The sequence below is a fragment of the Anoplopoma fimbria genome, chromosome 14 (assembly GCF_027596085.1).
Source record: "Anoplopoma fimbria isolate UVic2021 breed Golden Eagle Sablefish chromosome 14, Afim_UVic_2022, whole genome shotgun sequence".
In the NCBI taxonomy this organism is placed as follows: Eukaryota; Metazoa; Chordata; class Actinopteri; order Perciformes; family Anoplopomatidae; genus Anoplopoma; species Anoplopoma fimbria.
Window position 1 is genome coordinate 10,526,865 of NC_072462.1, and position 18,156 is coordinate 10,545,020.

General features: G+C 39.5%; 1 protein-coding gene across 1 annotated transcript; it reads left to right on the forward strand.

Moving 5' to 3' along the window:
* The first annotated feature begins 1,341 nt into the window (after positions 1-1,341).
* Positions 1,342-17,476, forward strand: mvb12ba (multivesicular body subunit 12Ba). Its single transcript, XM_054612247.1, is given in 11 exon segments — positions 1,342-1,649; positions 6,558-6,680; positions 8,713-8,820; positions 8,960-9,056; positions 9,754-9,855; positions 9,858-9,882; positions 11,170-11,313; positions 13,371-13,465; positions 15,154-15,209; positions 15,384-15,443; positions 16,098-17,476. Coding segments are annotated over 10 exon segments (885 nt in total). The 5' UTR covers positions 1,342-1,649; positions 6,558-6,569; the 3' UTR covers positions 16,185-17,476.
* Positions 17,477-18,156: the final 680 nt, after the last annotated feature.

The following is an 18,156-nucleotide window of genomic DNA, read 5'->3' on the forward strand; positions in this document are numbered from 1 at the left end:
TGAAGAGGTTCTTGGCAGGCCTCTTATTAAATGTATACAGTACATGAGCAGCATCTTGTGGCTGTGAGAGGCACTGGCTCTTCGCATGGAGCTTCATGTGACCTACTGAACCGGTCTACACTTGACCATAATATTAAATTTAGGTACATGAACTGTGGACAGATTTAGCAGGAACATAGGTACAGACAGCTGCAAGGAGTTCATGTCTTGATATAACTGAAGTATATTTAAATAACAAATGTATCAACATCATCACAACATTATGTAATTTCAATTCTACACTTTGTTGACAGGTCAAATTTAAAATTCGAAGAAAAAGAACTATAAGCACTATAAGCACTAACTCACAATTAAGCAATGATGCAAAAAAAGAGGAGATCCCAAATATTTCCATCCTGACCAAAAACAAATAAACTTTCTGTGAAGTACTAACATCATATTGTTGCGTGGTTTTAATACACTAATTTATTGTAGTTTTCACAATATTTATTTCATGCACAGATAAATTCTACTATATACAATATTGGTAACATAGTATATCTATTAACCAGATGTCTTATGTTATAAAGTAAACAACACAATGTCATACAGTGTTTAATCAAGAGCCAATATTGTCAAATATAATTGTAATTGTAAATATAAAAGTCAAATTGAGAATGACAGTGGAAGCTCACTGGACAGGAGCTTCCATTATTTCGGTTGAGGGCCCTGGGAGAAAAAAAACAACAAAGAAACAGTGGATCACTGCACAAAAATGTTCCAATGACTGATTTTTAATTATTGTGCAGAATAAAATCTGTTGAAAACATTTGGACAGTTAGTGAATAATTACAGATCAGTTATAGAAGAGGCCTACAGTATGTTTAACACAGTACAATGTGTGTAGTAACATAACAGGTTACTATGTAAGAGATGAAAGATACAAACACATTTTGAGAATAACATGGCCAGCATCTACGAAGGATTGTAAAAAAGAAAAAAGTCAGACAATGGTCATGGCCTAGGTAGTGGTTAGTTATAAGTTTGTGGTTACCTTATTGAGCACACTAGATTTTAACTCAGGGCTTATCTACAAATGGAGCCGCAAGATCAGATAAAATTACATAAAAAATGTCTAAAGTCCCTATCATTTCAGGTTTTAATGTGATTTAGTGGTGCATAGTATAGGTTATTCACAAACAGCTAAGCAAGTATTTAAATTATCACAAACTAATTGCCACATGGTGAACCTGGAGTCTTTGGACCCCCTGGGGGCAGTGGCCATCTTTGCCTGGTTTCTAAGCCTTGTGGATGCTATTCATGCTTGGTAAACTCTTCCAATCCAACACTCATCTATTTTTTGGGAAAATGCATGTACGAGTTTGGAGGCAGTCCTCTCTCCATTGGAGATTTTTATAAAAAAAATTCAAGAGAAAGCGTCCAAACACACACAAGACACTGCACCATTAGCCAGTGTTATTGTTTACACCGATGTTGAATGCGTAGGCAGCGGGAGGGGGAGAGGCTCCTCCAGTTGGTTCAGTGATCACTCCCCGGTTCCCTTCCGACGGCTCCATCGATGGCAGCCTCCTGAAACCTCTAGCTGGAGAACCACCATGCAAATATATTCACCAAGCAGCTTATGTTTCGGATTGGTTCGTTGATTATAGGTAAATATGCGAGTCTCCCCGAAGCTGTGAAAAGGCGCAAGAGAGGAGAGCACGGGAGAAAATAAACGGAGACCGGTCGAGCTCAACTGTTAGCCCCTCTGGGTGAGTGGTCCAACGTTACTCGGCTAGGTAGCTAGTTAGCATTAGCAGCCACTGCAGATTCGGTGTCAACGACACCTTAGCAATTAACCTCTTTCCCCCTTAGATGGCGGGGACGCGTTACTACAATAACTCAGAAACGTGTGGTGAACTCTCAAACCACCAGCCGGGTGACATTTGCCCGCCATGCAGGCCAGGACCACACACCGTTCACGTCTGACAGCTTTAGCTGCGGGGTTTGTCGCAGCTGGTGTTCGGTTACAACGTTAGCGTGCTAACGCTAGCCCACTAGCCCGTTAGCCTGTTAGCCTGTTAGCCGTGTCGCCTAGCTGAGCTTTCTCCGCCACCCTTCTGACCACGTCCCGTTAAGAGAACAAGAGAGACAAGCTCAGGCTGGTTATCGTTCAATGGCATGCCATGTTGACGTGGATGAAGATAAATAGCTGGTTAGTTATCTACACGGGTTTGTCTTTTATTTTTGCGTAACAACGGAGCTAATGCGTGCCTTGCCCACTATGGAGAGGACCTGCCAAATCCAGTTGATATATGGGCGAAGTTATTGGTGCTGATGTAGCTCGTTAATTCACAAAGCAGTTCTTGTATTAAATATATATATTTTGAAATGGTTCATGCTGCTTCTTACTCATTTGTAATCAAGGAGAGCAGTAGTAGTTATATATATATATATATATATATATATATATATATATATATATATATATATATATAATATATGTCAAATACAGCAAAGTGCATGTTTTTGCTACTTAACAAGAAGGTTTTAAAGAAACATATTTTTAAATGGAGTTTGGTGTTCGCTGTTCATATACGTTGTTGATAGTTGACATGTGATTTGTTAATGTATCACTAGAGTGCATAATCCAGCTCCTGTCATCAGAGAGGACACACAGGTTTCATATAACCATAGACATTAAGTTTCGTTTTCTGTGGAAACTTCCAGCTCGTTGAAGTACCAACTGAATTAAACAGGTATTATTTAACTATAAATATTTTAAAGTTTAATTTCAACATGCAATTATCCCAACATAGAAACATTTAGACCAGACAGATCCACACTCACTTTTCCTAAATATTTATTCCTATATTTTTTTCTCCCAAAAACAGCATTTGCATCACTGTTATAATCATTAACATGTATTGTAAGAAAACCATGGAAGCTTTTTAGAATTCAGGAATTTATTTTTAGTAACTGCAGCCAATGGGAACTGGTTAATAATTGGTTACTAGGTAACAGCAGCAGTAGTGATGGACCTTTATATGGATGGATGCTCCGTTTTCTTATTTAGGCTCCTGTAAATGTGTCAGGAAACTGTTCATTCATTAAGCCACTGAGATAATTATTCAACATTTACCTTTTAACTGGCAGCTGTTCTCCAGCTGAAGAAGGAGAGGTTGTTCCCTCTCCTCTCGTGCAGCAGGTATCAAATACTGCGCAATCATTGGCACTCTATCCTTATGGGCAGCTGTGGCTCAGGAAGTAGAGCGGGTCATCCGGGGTTGCTGTTTGTGAATGACTATATTAGCGCCTTGTTGGTTAAGTTAGAAAAATGCAATCCATTTACTACAGCAGTAAAAGTCATGTCATGTTTGAATAGCGCCTTTAAGGGATATTTACATAACAGAAAATGATGTTTGAATAGCCAAAGATCATTTAGTTTAATTTAGGAAGCCAGAAATGTTACAGATCCCACTGCTGACGTCTGAACCTTACCGTTTGCTAGAAGCAAACCCTTTGAATTTAGCCATTTCTCATGGACATCGCAAAACGGGTTAATACAAGTAACATGCTTATAATATTAGTTCAGATGCGGTCTGGTCGGTATAAGTGCCAACTGTGTACATTGTTGCTTACTGTATTCTTGATTGATCAAATTCTCAACAGGGATTAATCATTGATAAGTGACATTTCTCTATTAATATCATTGTAAATGAAATCCACACCTTTTGGGTACTAAGAGAAATAATAATTTTATAGGCATTACTTTAATCTTCTAAAATCTTATGAGAATTTATTTTGGGGAATTTGTTTTGACTAATTGATTGATAAATTGAAAAACAGTGGGTTATTTGCAGCTGACAATGCAGATCTAAACATGATGCGTAGCTTGAAGACTTGATGACATCGGTGAGAGTGTTCCTTTCTGTTTCATCTACTAACTTTAGCTCCCTAAAGCAGCAATACCCAGAATAACATTATTACCATGGCTAACTCATGCTGCACTTCCTCTCAGACTGTGGCTGTACACCCATTTCCTTTTAATGGATTGGCAGACCATATTGCTCAGCTTTGAAACATTCAGTTTCATGTCTCTTTGGGTGTTGGAGTGTTGGCTAGACAACACAAGAGATTTTGAGATATTTGCTCTTTAAACCGAGACAGACTGATATTGAGTCAGTCCGCTTTTCTACAGAATTGTTTTGTTCTCTCTCTGTGTCACAGCTCTGAACAGATGACTATGGTAGTCAAGGAGACGCTAAGCATGAGGCCTCTGTTGTCCAGGCAGCTTCAAGAGGGTTTTCTTTCTTCTCTGTGTATATCACATACTGCTTACTTCTTCTTAATACGCTGCTATATTAATTATTAGATAATACCATACTTTCCTCCTGCACTTGATCATGTTATGATTCAGAGTTTGCATGGAGAGAGAGAGCTGTTCAGACTGCTCTTTTGTGTTTGAGAAAGGGAGAGAGAGGGGGGCAAGGAGGGGCTGTGCACTGCGCTCAGCTCTACAATGAAACAAGATTTTACCCATTTCAAATAGTAAAAATAAAAGATGTAGAGGTCAATGTTGATATTGTGACTGTGTGTAAAATAGCAGGGGACGCTTCCGGAAGACAATGATAAATTAACAATTAATGTTACAGCAGGGCTAATAGTTGGCAGAACTGGCAAAAATAGAGAGGATGGTAAAACATCTAGAGGGCAAGATGATTGCTTGCTTTTCTTAATTAAGGCCATCAGGTCTCATAGGCTGATAGGCTGGAAAGACTCCAGAACAGTAGGAGAATCAGAGGAGCAAGAGTTTCTTGAGCAAGTCCCAGGCTGAATACTGGACCTATTTGCCATTACTTTATCAATAAAAAAATGTAAGAAACTTGTTACAGTCATCATTAGAAAAGCATGGTATTGTAGAGACAGACAGTGAACAATTATATTAATTGTGTCAAACAATACCTTTTGGATTCTTCTTTGAGGAAAAGATTAAGTTAGCGAAGTAAGCCGTTCTAGCTTCCTTTACTACAATATTAAAATAAACTCTGAGATCCTTGAGGTATGTGTGATGCACTTCTAGCCCAGTTGTTTTCCATAACCGCTCTGTCTTACAACACTTACGCCTCAGGGTGCAGACAGCGTCTGTCATCCACAGAGTAGTGTTGTTGACAGCCCTCGTCCTATCCTTAAAGGTGCCACTTTGTCCAGACTGCATTAAAAATTCTACATCATTGAAATTCCTGTTAATATCAAAGCCAAAGTGCACTGAAAACTGCTCGGTTGTTTTCTGAGTAATACAGCGAGAACGCAATGTTCGTTTAAGACACAACTGCTCAGCATTTACAGAGCGATCAAAGAAAATACATTCATGATCACTGATCAGTAGGTCCTCACAACAGATAATAATTAATATATATATAAAATTAATATCAAGACCCAGAGAGAACACAAGGTCCAAGGTGTGACCATCACTGTGAGTGGCGCCGGAAACATGTTGCTTGAAATTAAAAGATTCTGTAATACTGAGAAATTCAGTGGCCACACAATTTGTGGTATCATTGACATGCAGATTAAAATCACCAACCAATAAAACTTTATCCATCTTGATAATGGAAGTCAAAAAGTCTGTGAACTCTGACCTGCTTGTCGATAAATTAAAACGGTTTTAGCCGACCCACTTTATCAGTGGTAGTTCAAAGGTTGCAAAGGGTTCTGTGTTCCTGAGTTGGCATAGGAACTGATTTTTCCAGACCACGGCAAGACCACCGCGGCCTGTCAAACGCAGGGTCCCGATAAAAGAACAATCCATAGGGCACAGTTCTTTAAAATGGATGTATTCCATATTCCGTTGCCAGGTTTCAGTCAGAAATAAGAAAGCCAAATTATGACTTGTGAATAAGTAGGAGACCCACCAGGCCGCAAAGGGGAGCTAGTGTGGACTGTAGGGGTTAGAGGGGTAGGCCTGTGTTTGTGGGATATTTCCATTTGAGGGCATGTACAATACACAGTCCAGCCATTTACTATGTTTCCACGTGGTCTTTTTTGTGGCTAAGAGTTGACCATATGTAGTCTGGAGGGGCAGTTAAGCTTTATTTATACTCAAGCAAGGCACCGCAGTGCGCACCTCCACAGATGGCTCGCAAGTTACGAGCATTCACAAATTTGTTAATGCTCGGCAGGCTGTTCATTGCATTAGACTCCGAAACGCCAGAGGTCGTACAAACAAAATTAATTGTGAAAAAGCCAAAAGACAACAAGTGTAACCGGCAGAACGCCACAAACGAACCTGGACAGTGCGGAAGAGGGATTGTAATTATTTGTAAACTCATATTTCATATTCAAGGACTACTTTATCACCTTTATACACGCCCTGTAAGGAAACAAGTCAAGTATTCTATTTTGATGCAAAATATAGTGTGGAAGGATGATGGTTGTTGTCAGATCAAATCTGACAATAACATCTCACCTTCACTTCAGGTGAACTGACTTTGACCAAGTAAATCAACCCTTCTCCTACATCTTTGGACCTCTATTCGGGAGTGGTCAATCTGTCATTGTACTTTTTTGGGTTGCAGAACGCTATAAAGATGCCTGAGGTGCGGGACCTTAACGAAGCTCTGCCAGAGATGCCAATGGACCCAATCACTGGAGTCGGGGTCGTAGCTTCCAGGAACAGGGCACCCACTGGATATGATGTGGTAAGTTACTGAGCACAACTCAGGACAGGAAGACAGCTGAATTACAAATGCTAAATAATCATCAATTAAAATATAAATAAAGCTGAGCTGCTTAAATATTTGAAAGATGCCACAAAAAGGCTTTGGCCACACTGGTTCTGATATTTTTCTTTTTACTTATTTCAAAAGTGGAGCTTAGCATAAATACACACACTAACGTGGTATCTTAGTGTATCTGTGTTTGCAAGTAATGCTAATTAAGTTGTGAAAATTCCAACCAGTATATTCTGGGTCATTTCATGTTTTGGTGCTTTATAGACATGGGTGTTGGCAGCAGTGAGACAGTGGAAATTTTGTCAGAATTTTTTTGTATTACAACTTTTCTGAAAATGTATGGGTCAATGACATGATGTCCATATTTCTGTCTGAGCCCATTATTTCTTTTTAGATTAATTTTATTAATTCATGACATATATAATTTCATTCAGTAAAAGTTATTTTACATTAATTTAATATAGCAATAAATAATAGGTTTAAGTGACCAAATAGTTGATAACTATAATGTTAATAACTATTGTATTGCATGTATTCATTTGTATATTTGTATTATTATTTTTTATCATTTTAAATGTAAAATCGGATGCTTAAGATACCAAAAACCTGGCCAATAGAATGCAATGATCTTAAATTATTAAAAATTCAAAACACATCCACAAAATAGATATGTGTTAGGCACTGTAGACACTCTAAGGCAGTGGTTCTCAACCTTTTTTCAGTGATGTACCCCCTGTGAAATACTTTTTCAGCCAGGTACCCCCTAACCAGCGCAAAGCATTTTTGGTTGAAATAAAGATGTAATACACAGCGCTGTGCCATCAGTGTCTGATTTATTAAACTGTCAACACTGACGATTGCATTGTTGCATTAAATTCAGTTTATGAACTTACACTTATATTTTATTGAATATTTATTAAATAACAATTTTGAAAGGATTTTTGAATGGATGCAAATTTTAAATATATTTTTAAAAAATCTCACGTACCCCCTGGAGTGCCTTCACGTACCCCCAGGGGTACACGTACCCCCATTTGAGAACCACTGCTCTAAGGGATACTTGCCAAAGATTTCAGTTATAATGAATGGTAGGAAATTAGATGTATTTTAACAAATATGTGGTTGCACCACCTAACATGTTTTAGCCAGTGAAGGTAAAAAATACTTTTAAAAAGGAATTTAACCAGACTAAAGAGAGACTTGTTCAAAAACATTGTTCCACACACAAAAATATGCATTACATCCAATTTGAAAATACTTAATTAACACTAAATTATCTTTTTAGAAGCCTTATTTGTCATTGACCCGTATGTCAGTATATACAATAAGGCAATTTGCACACATTTTATGAGCCAGGCTCAAAATCCGTCATTTTGTCAACATATAAAAGTCAAAGGTTGTTTACGAAGGGATTTTTGTATATCTCTCTATATCACTCCATAAATCATAAAATATTATCCATAGCCATAAAAATGCCCTTTCTGCCATGTTTTTTGGAATACAATGTTTTATAAATCAAGCTATTAAGGGTATATGAACAAACCCCTCTTTAAAAACCTTAAGAATATAGATAGGAATGCAACTGGAAAGTTTGGTGTATACTGAAGTGGAGATTTCAGGCTCAGAGTCTGAAAAAACAATAATTATTAGTAATTGGTGTAGAAAGATTTTGCAAGACACTACAGGACTGAAATTGAAAGTGCATGAAAAACCCTGTTTCATGTACTTGTAATCAAGACATGTGGGATATGCTGTTAATATTCAGGTTTTAGGAGTATGCTTTGCATACATACAGCGCATTCAAAATATGCGTCTCAGTACAGGTTTTTAGGGCAGACTGTGACACATGGCCTCTTACCTGTCACCGCCAGTTTGTCTGTTGAACATAAACCAACTAACCTACAGTTTACAGAGATACCCAGATGAGTATTCATATTAACTTGCTGGCATTACTCAAAACAAAAGTCAAAATATCCACCCTTCACTTATCTGCCTCCAGGTCTCTACAACAACAGACGGCCTGGATGCTGACCTGTGGAAAGATGGCCTTTTCAAATCCAAGGTGACCCGTTACCTCTGCTTCACAAGGGCCTTCTCTAAAGAAAATGTAAGTCAGCTCACCTTACCAACCAGCTATGCATGTTACAATATTATGCCATGCATATATATAGCATTTGAATGAATTGTGTCAGATTCATTTCCGGCTCTGGTCCTGTTTCTCCTTCTCTTCGTTTCTTCCTCTATAGAGCCATTTAGGGAACGTTCTTGTGGACATGAAGCTGATCGATATCAAGGACACCCTGCCTGTGGGTTTCATCCCGATCCAGGAGACTGTTGACACTCGTAAGTTATCAAGTCCAGTAGAAAAGGCATGAAGTCTGAAAAGGATTCAAATATATCTTTAAATCCCCAAAGATGTTGGGCCCTAATAATACGCCCTGCTGTATTCATTTTCATATCACTTTTTTATTTTGTTCCACAAACAATCATAGATGTTTCTATCTGCTAGTGTTAGCGTTAGTGAGCGTTACCACCATGGCTTATGCTAGCAACCAGAAACAAACATCAATGTGATTTTCTTTTGTTCCACAAACATCATAGATGTTTGTTTCCTTCTGCTAGTGTAAGCGTTAGCTAGCGCTACCAACACGGCTACCGCCGACAGCCTGGCTACTGTGCAAAGCAAGAAACAACTCTAAGAATCTAGATTTGAACAAGAAACCAAGATCTCAGTGCAATGATTAAGGCAGAGTACAACTACCAAAAAATGGAGCCTTCATTTTCCTGGGAAATCTTACCAGGTGGCAAACAGAAATGAATAGTAAAAGCAAGGCTTATAGGGAGCCAACCTACACATCAGTGGTGTCATTATTCTAAAGCCATTACATTGTGGGATCAACATTTACTCTGTGTGGATGAGGTTGCTAATACAATTTGCAGTTTTGTGTTATGTCCGTCCTGAGTCCATTAAAAAAATGACTATCGTCATCTTGATTTATTTTTCACATGCCTGTCTTTCTGTCTCTTGTGTGTCCCCCAGAGGAGCAGGCCTTCAGGAAGAGGCGTCTCTGCATTAAGTTTATTCCACGGGACTCAACAGAGGCAGCCATCTGTGACATCCGCATCATGGGACGCTCCAAGCAGGCCCCCCTCAATACACCTTTATAGGGTGAGCAATCGGGTTTCTTTTTTCGTTGTAGACTTAACAAATAGTTGTCCATAGAAGAGAATTGTATTTGAAACAAAATAACTGAGTGCGATTTCATGATTAAGATGAACCTCCTCACTTTTTCTGGTGTTCGTATATGCACTGGGATTTTCTGCTGGAATGTTGGTGGAGAGCAAAATGCACAATGCCAGCAGGTGCGGTATGTTATATTTTTGGCATGAAGTAGGGATGTCACGAGTACAGATGCTTTGGTACCAAGTCAATGCCAAAATTCTGAAAACTTGGCGTTGCTCATTTGTCTACAGTACCGCTTGTACCACAGGTACCATACGTACCAACATCCAGCTGGTACCGGGGGGCTTTAGACTAACGGCTTCTAAAATCCGAAAGGACGCAGGAAACTCTCTATCGACACACCCTATTATTTCCCTAATATTGCTACATTTTGAACAACAAATTGGAAAGAGGTCAGCTAGTTGAATGTACTAAATTTGATATTCATAGCATTAATATAGCCGTGTACAACTGTACACTATAGAGGGGTAAGTCTAACCTAGCAGTTAATAAAGTCTCTCTTCCGCTGTATGTGTAATCCGAGCTTCTCTGTGCTTTTTTTATATAGCCGGGCCGGATGGCCTGCCTTTTAGTGCATGTAAGTGCATTTGAGTGTGCCCTGCTGTCTAGCTCACAGCCGCCGCCCTGGACTGCTCTCATACGGTTGTTACAGTTGATAACGGCGCCCCGACCGACAGCGTAGTTGCCGATGCGTAGTACCAATTCCCGTATTTAGCCCCTTTTAAAGCTAGCTATAAGCTGTTAGCAGCTGCTGGGCAGCACAGTTCTGCTTGGCTAAATAACAGAGCTAACAGCACGTTAATGGAGGTTGCATTGAGTGTCACTATGATACGTTCAAGCTTGTTTTAGTAAAAATGTGTATTGATCCAAGGTCATTTATAAAGTTATCATGGATCAACTATGGTCCTTTACACCACTTTTGACTTGTGACAGCAAAAGCTTTGAAATTTTGACCTCTGTTTGAAACGGGGGGGGAAAAAAAAGTGTAAAAGAAACGCCTCAAAACAACCCCTGGGCATGTTCATCCACTGCATCCTGGAGAAACACACTTCCAGCCTCAATTTTTCACAGAAAGTATTAATAAGAACGCAAAATGTGGGAAAACATCATGCACTCACACTTTTCGGGGCTGGAGCAAAAGACAAAGTAGAAGTGCTTTTGTTAGGCCTGTAACTAAATCTGAAATGTCCTTTTCATTACGTTGTTTCACAGAGAGCTCAACAACATGGGAATCTGGTATCGCATGGGGAACGTACCTCGGGCCCAGGACTCCACACATACACCAACTACCAACAACATCCAGAATGTGAACTCCTCCTCCAGCTCAGCCCCAGTCCCAGCTGCTCCGATGCTCAAGTATGTTCCCTCTATTGAGGTGTTTTTTACACGTGTCTCATGTGTCCTCCCTCACCAAGCTCGCTCACATGTATCCTGCATTTACACACATTGCTGAGATACTCTGCTCAGCCCTTACACAAGGAAAGAGTTCACTGTCCTTAAACAGCATTTCATTAAGGGAAGGGAAACAGAGCTATCTTTAGACCACAGTGAAGTAGGAAACCAGTTTGTAGCCCGCGGAGGACTTGGAGACTTCAATGGGGACAAACAATGGAGCCCCGCTCCCAGCAATGAAAACGGTGCTCATCAAACTGTTTGGCGATTATCTCCACCTAAAATCGACTGTCCCGTCTACATCGCGCTTTGTGCAATTAAGCATGAGGGCTTCATGTTGCATTCAGGTGAACCTGTTAAACTCAACCTGTTGTTGTTTACACTCTCCTGCCATCTTGTTGATCTTTTTTTTGCTCTTTAACAGTTTATTCCCAATTCATAGTTTTCAGTCACGTGACATGCGCGGCGACCTCGAGAGCAAAACAAAGCGCCAACATGGCGGCTCGCGCTGGACTCTCCATAGAGACACAGCACAAGCCGGTCAATTTTCCTCCTGTTTCAACCTACACATGTTTGAGTTACCTCTCAACTGAAGAAAAACAAAGATATCAGATCAAACTGTATGTTTTGGGCACTTGCGATCTCTAAACGGCTCCTGTCGCCATATTTTCAGTCAGTAAAATCCGCCACATCCCGCAAGAGCTCTACTTCGGCAATGTTAACATCTCTCTTTTAGATAAAACCTCCACTTGCTGTCGCCAGGATGAAAGCTTACAATAGTGTTTACAACTCCTATTCACGCAACATCATATGATACCACTAAACCATCTGAAGGCAAGGGCTGTTACTGTGGGGAGCCTGTCCTCCATAACGAGGACGGACCTGAGTGTAAATCAGGAATCTGTATAAAAATGTTCATTCACAAAAGCTGTTTAAAGCTTGACACCACACATTTAAAAATATAAAGCTGGAAATGCAGCGGGAGATGGCTTACTAAAAGAGTGTTAACAGGGGAAAAAAACTGCACACTGTTACATAAACCTCTTCATACGTACACACAGTACATTACGTGCTTATGTAATGAAAACAGACTTTAAAAAACGTCACAACATATATGTTATATAGTAATTTTCTTTACAAATCGAATGTTTTTGCAGTGTCTTAGAAACAGGATTGTTTTCAGATAGAAGTCGCACAGATTATTTTGTATTTATGCTGATGATTGATAATATTTAGGGGTGCACGTTATGGAATCGTTCAGCCGATATGATAACTGATTATTTACTCCTACTCAAAAATCGAATCAAATGGTTAACTTAAGATGCAGTCAAATCTAATTGGGAACCTGTTCGACCTGTGTTGGACCCATCAGTGTTTCCCATAGGATTTAGTAAGACTATGGCGGGTGGACCTTGGACCCTCTTGTGGGATCCAGGGGCCTGATCCCCCAGAAGAAAATGTTATTTTAGTTTATCATTTAACTAAACTAAGAAATATAATGAAATTCATCAATCTGGTACACTTTCAGAGCAAAATTAAGAGGCACGATCTATGAAAAACATTTTTAAAGTTAATATCAACAATCAGCTGTAGCAGTCTTTTTTGTTTAGTTAAGAATGATGCAGGTTTTATGTGTGTCATGAATCCACTTAACTGCACATTTCATGACTAATACATGTAATATGTAATGTACTTGAAGCCTGCGAGGAAATGCATAGTTTATAAGGGATCCCTTAGAGCCCTTTGACTTCGTGTGAAAGTGAGGGCAGGAGAGAAATCGGAAGAGAAAAGAGGAGCCAGCTGTTTTTTCTGTCCTGCAGTCAATTCCTCTGTAACTTTGTACTTAAGACTTTTAACTAAGAAATATTCTTGACTGTTAAGGCCTTTCAGAAGACACATCACTGAACACCAGCACATTATGGACGTGCAGCAAGGGACTGATGTATAGATTCACAGTTTAGTCTCCATCGAACTAACCACATTCTGTGTGTTTTTTTTCTTCTTCTTCTTTTTGTCCCAAGACATATTTCCATGACCCTCCCAGCCAGCTTCAGAGGGAAGAACACTACCAGACCAGACTATGAGCACCAGAACTCCAACCTGTATGCTATCTCAGGTCAGCAGTTTGTCTCCTTCTCACAGCCTCTCCATCAAACAATGTCTTTTTGAAATGTGCCAGTCAAACTCATGCCACAAACGGTGTTGTTGTAAGTGTGTGTAGAAATGAAATTTACATGCAACCATTTCCCCTCTGCTTCAATGATGGGCTTAAGGGGATTGAACTGGGAACAGCCAGACTTTGCAGATGTACTAAAGTATCAGCAAAGCAAAGCAAGCTACAAGGTCTAATAAGATGGCCGATGATAACATTTTATCAGCGCTGTGCAGTTATCTGATTATAAAGCATGACCCTACCAGCCATTAAGAATGAGGTATTCTCTGCCCATGTAATGACGACCATTAACTCTCTGTGCACAAAATAGTGCTACTCTTTAGTTTGAAGCCAAGACACCAGCTTTGTTTGCAACTGATTTTATCTTTTGTGTCTGTGAACACCAGGGTTAACATTGAATATCTTTTTTATTGCCCGGTCGAGCAAGTGAGTCAGAAATCCACTTGCCCAAAGTCAATTTTTACCTGCCCCAATACAAACTCTTTTATTTATTTTGTAGTCATCAAATAACAACAAATACCAAAGTCATTTGTAATATATTTTTATTTAAGTAAATGAATCAGAACAAGTACACCGTTTGTCAAAGAAGCCAAGCTACAAACATTCTTAATACTTTAATGATAATAATTTCAACGTCAACGTTGTGAATGAGGCTTTGGTACAGCCCTGGTTATGGATATTTTCCGGCGACGGAACACGTTGCTGTGATATTGTTGCATCAAGCACAGACACAAGGGAGCCGTTTTGAATAGAGGAGATATTTCTATTAAATAGATTTATTTTTTATTTTAAAGAAAATGTTCATACTCTTTTATAAATATTTAACTTAAACTGTATTGCTTGCAAAACACTTTATATCTAATTCCCTGTTTTACATGTTGGTCATATTTTAGAGTAAAACTTCCTTGTTTTCTGATCCTCCCCTGTTTGCCCTTGTTAGATTTTTGTTAAGTCATCATGCTGTTAATACAAGCTCAACACTTCCTGTATCAATTTCCAATTAAAAGCCATCATTTCTTTATAAGGCTTTTATTGTTAAACATTTGCAGGTCTTTGTTGGGAACAATTCCGTTCACGGTTCACGTGCTACTTTAAGTTACACTGACATCTTGTGGCACTTGTAGGGTACTACAAAATAAAGTTGTGTTGGGACATTAGCACACACACCCAAAATGACTGAAATATGACAATAACACTTTAGATTAGTAAGTGTTGACAACAACATGATTATATTGTTGACTTTATTAGACTAAAGTGCAATGGAACTGTACATATTCTTAGTTGGCATGCACTATATGTGACCGGCACCAGGAGTTTATCAACCCTCATTTTTGACCCCCGGCCTGTATTTGGGATCGGCCATTATTTTAGTTAAACAATTAAATAGTTAATTGCATGTCAAACATTTCTTCTATGACAGCTAATCATCAAACCTGATCTCTATCCCACTTCTCCCAGTCCCTTGGCACTGCTGCCCCTACATGATCCATGATCTGGTTGTTGCCCTTGTGCCGTTAGAATAAGGACCCTTGGTGTTTTCACATTTTTTTGAATTCATGCTTTTTCTGTAACTTCTTTGCTGTCGCTGAAAAAGACACAGTTTGGAGCATTTATTCGTGTTTCTCTTTCAGCAATGGACGGAGTGCCTTTCATGATCTCTGACAAGTTTGCCTGTGCCTCATCCGATGTAAGTTGCCCGTGTTGAGTCTTTCTTTGGTGGCAGGTTGACCTGATGGCGGGTCACATAGTTTATCCTCCCGTAGCAGAGGTGTCCAGACGTGTGCTTTAAACACTTCTTGATTAAATAGCTGGACAACAAACTAACTAACTAACTAACTAACTTGTCATTGTCTATCTTCAGCTGCAGCAGGTGGACCTGATGGGCATTACAATCAAGTCATTGGCTGAGATTGAGAAAGAGGTAAGTTGAGAGATGTAATCAAGTTGGAGTTACTAGAGTCCTGCTATATATATATATTATATATATAGCAACAACTCTGATCATATATATATATATATATATATATATATATATCTATATATCTATATCTATATAGCAGGACACTAGTAACACCTGCAACATATGACTCAGGCCCTCCATATATATCTTACATGCATTAATATCTTCCAATGGATTAAAATGGAGGCCTACCTGTTTCCATGTTGAACCGTGGAATCGGAGCTCCATTGATGATGGCTTTTTTCATTCACCACATACCAGCTTAACTAAGATTGAGCAGACTTGGCGTTGATTTAACAAACTCTGATCAGCTATTCTGGAACCAAAGACTCAGAGTTTCCCAACTCAGGGTTAGTCAACTCAGAGTTCAGGGTTAGGCTTAGAGTTGGTTAAACCAGCTTTATGAAACAGGGCCCCGGTGTGAATCCACATTTTCCATTTATGCACTCAACAAATAGAAATGTTCCTGTAATTACACGCTATTTCCACCAGAGGACAGTTCAGTCCTTGTTCTACTGTATCATTGTTAATCACAGACGTTTGCTGATGATTTGATGAACTCTCTGTAGATATTATTGTTAACATAATAGTGACGTTTGACTCTCCCCCTGTCAGTATGATTACAGTTTCCGCACGGAGCACAGTGCAGCAGCTCGCCTCCCCCCCAGTCCCACGAGGACCTCCCTGAGCTCTGAGGCCTGAGGGTCCCCCTCCTAACACCCTCCCATCAGCAGGAGAGGCCTGTACACAACTACTGAGGACCTGCCCACAACAAACAGTCCCTGAGAAGAAAAGAAGAAAAACTACCAAAAAAATGATTTTTCCCAACTTTTGGATGACGTCATTGTCTCTTTAGTGTTAGTTGTGCTGTTGAATTGTAAAGTGAAACTGAAAACACTGAGAGAAAGAGACACAACACTGAGGGACTCTGGGACTGGCTGAAACCACTACCAACAAGAACATGTGGGCAGGCTTTTAGGATGAGATGGGGAAAAAACAGACCTTTCCCACTCAAGGGAATTGAAAGGAATCTCACTCGTAAGATTTTAAAATACATTTTCTTTTCTGAAAACAATGGAGTTTTGTTACCTGCAATACGAAAGACCACATCTGACCTGAAGGACTTGTTACAAACGAGATAAAAGGATACTTCTGACGGAGGGCAACCGTTGCCGAGTCTGAGAGCAGTCATCATGTTTGCATCATCGAGGGCAAAATCATCCCTGTAAATACAAAAGGAAATATCATGGTAGCATTTTTTTTTCTCAAGCTTTTACTTCCTATTTTAATTGGGAACGATTCTCATTGTTACCTTGATGTTACTGTTAATATACTGGCGTGACTGTGAGTGCACTTTGTGTTTGGGAATTTCAGTGTGCTTCCTGTTTGCCACAGATATTCTGTTAACCACTCCTCCACTGTCTGTACATGAGCCGAGCTGGGCTTCACTATAGAACCACTGTTACTGTTAATAGGTTACACTGCTGGACCTCATATGCTACTATTCTTATGATTTTTGTCAACCATTGCTAATATATTGTCTGGCTTTTCTTTTTTTTTTTTTTTTTTTTTTAGAGCTGGGTGTCATTTGAGCTTTTGTACCTATAACATACTTTTTTTTTTTAATACCTTACTTTGAATTACTATGACTATAAACATGTTTATAAAAAGAAAGAACAAAATCATGGAAAGAGGAGCAGCTCGTTTAATCTTAAACACTCCTTATCTTCTTCCAAAAATGTATTAAAATGTACGACAAGCACAGTACATTTCTTCAGTGTCCTTCTCCCCGTCAGGCTCAATCCCTCTACAACTAATGAGAGTCACTTATGTAACCAGGGTTCTATGAATTCTGTCTGGCTCTGTTACACTAGCTTCCGCATCTCTATACAATCTGCAGTTTACTGTCCATGTTGAGTATTCACTACGTTTAAAAGGAAGTTGGACAAAACCTTTGTTGTTTTGTCCAATGTTATTGGGGGTTTTTTTTTTGGGGGGGGGGGGGGTTGTAAATACTCTGTGCCACTGCCACATTTCGGACAGTAACACAAAAAGGTTTGATACCCAGCCCTAGTTTCTTTACATCATCAGAACTACCTTCACAATTTTTTTTATTTCTTTTTGGTCAATGCTTAAAGGTGCTAAATTTGATATTCAGAGCATTAATATAGCAGCAAACAACTATGTCAATTCGGAAACGTATAGAGGAGTAATGTCTACCTGAGCAGAGAATGAAGTCACTACCGATCTGTGTGTTATCAGAGAGTCTGTGTGCTTTGTTTAGATAGCCGCCCAGCTGAAGGTGCTTTTTGGTGCATGTGAACGTGCCCGCTGGCTAGCTCACAGCCGCTGCTCTGGTTACGTCTGATTACGACATCGACAGAAGCGTAGCAAACAGTGCTTTGCACCGTAAGCACTGTTTGCACTGTCGGCTGCTAGCCGCCGCCATGTTGAGAGCCGTGAGGAGGCAATAGATGCTCTGGATTTCTCATTGAGCACCTTTAACAAACAGAGATGGCGCAGTAAAAGTGTTACAAATAGTTCTTCACACCTGAACAAAGGCAAAGTTGCCAAGCAAAAGTGCTCTTTTTTTTGGGGTGGGGGGTATATTGATTACAAGTGAAAAACCTTTGTGCCTACAGTGCATATTTATCCTCTGTAACAAAGCTACGTC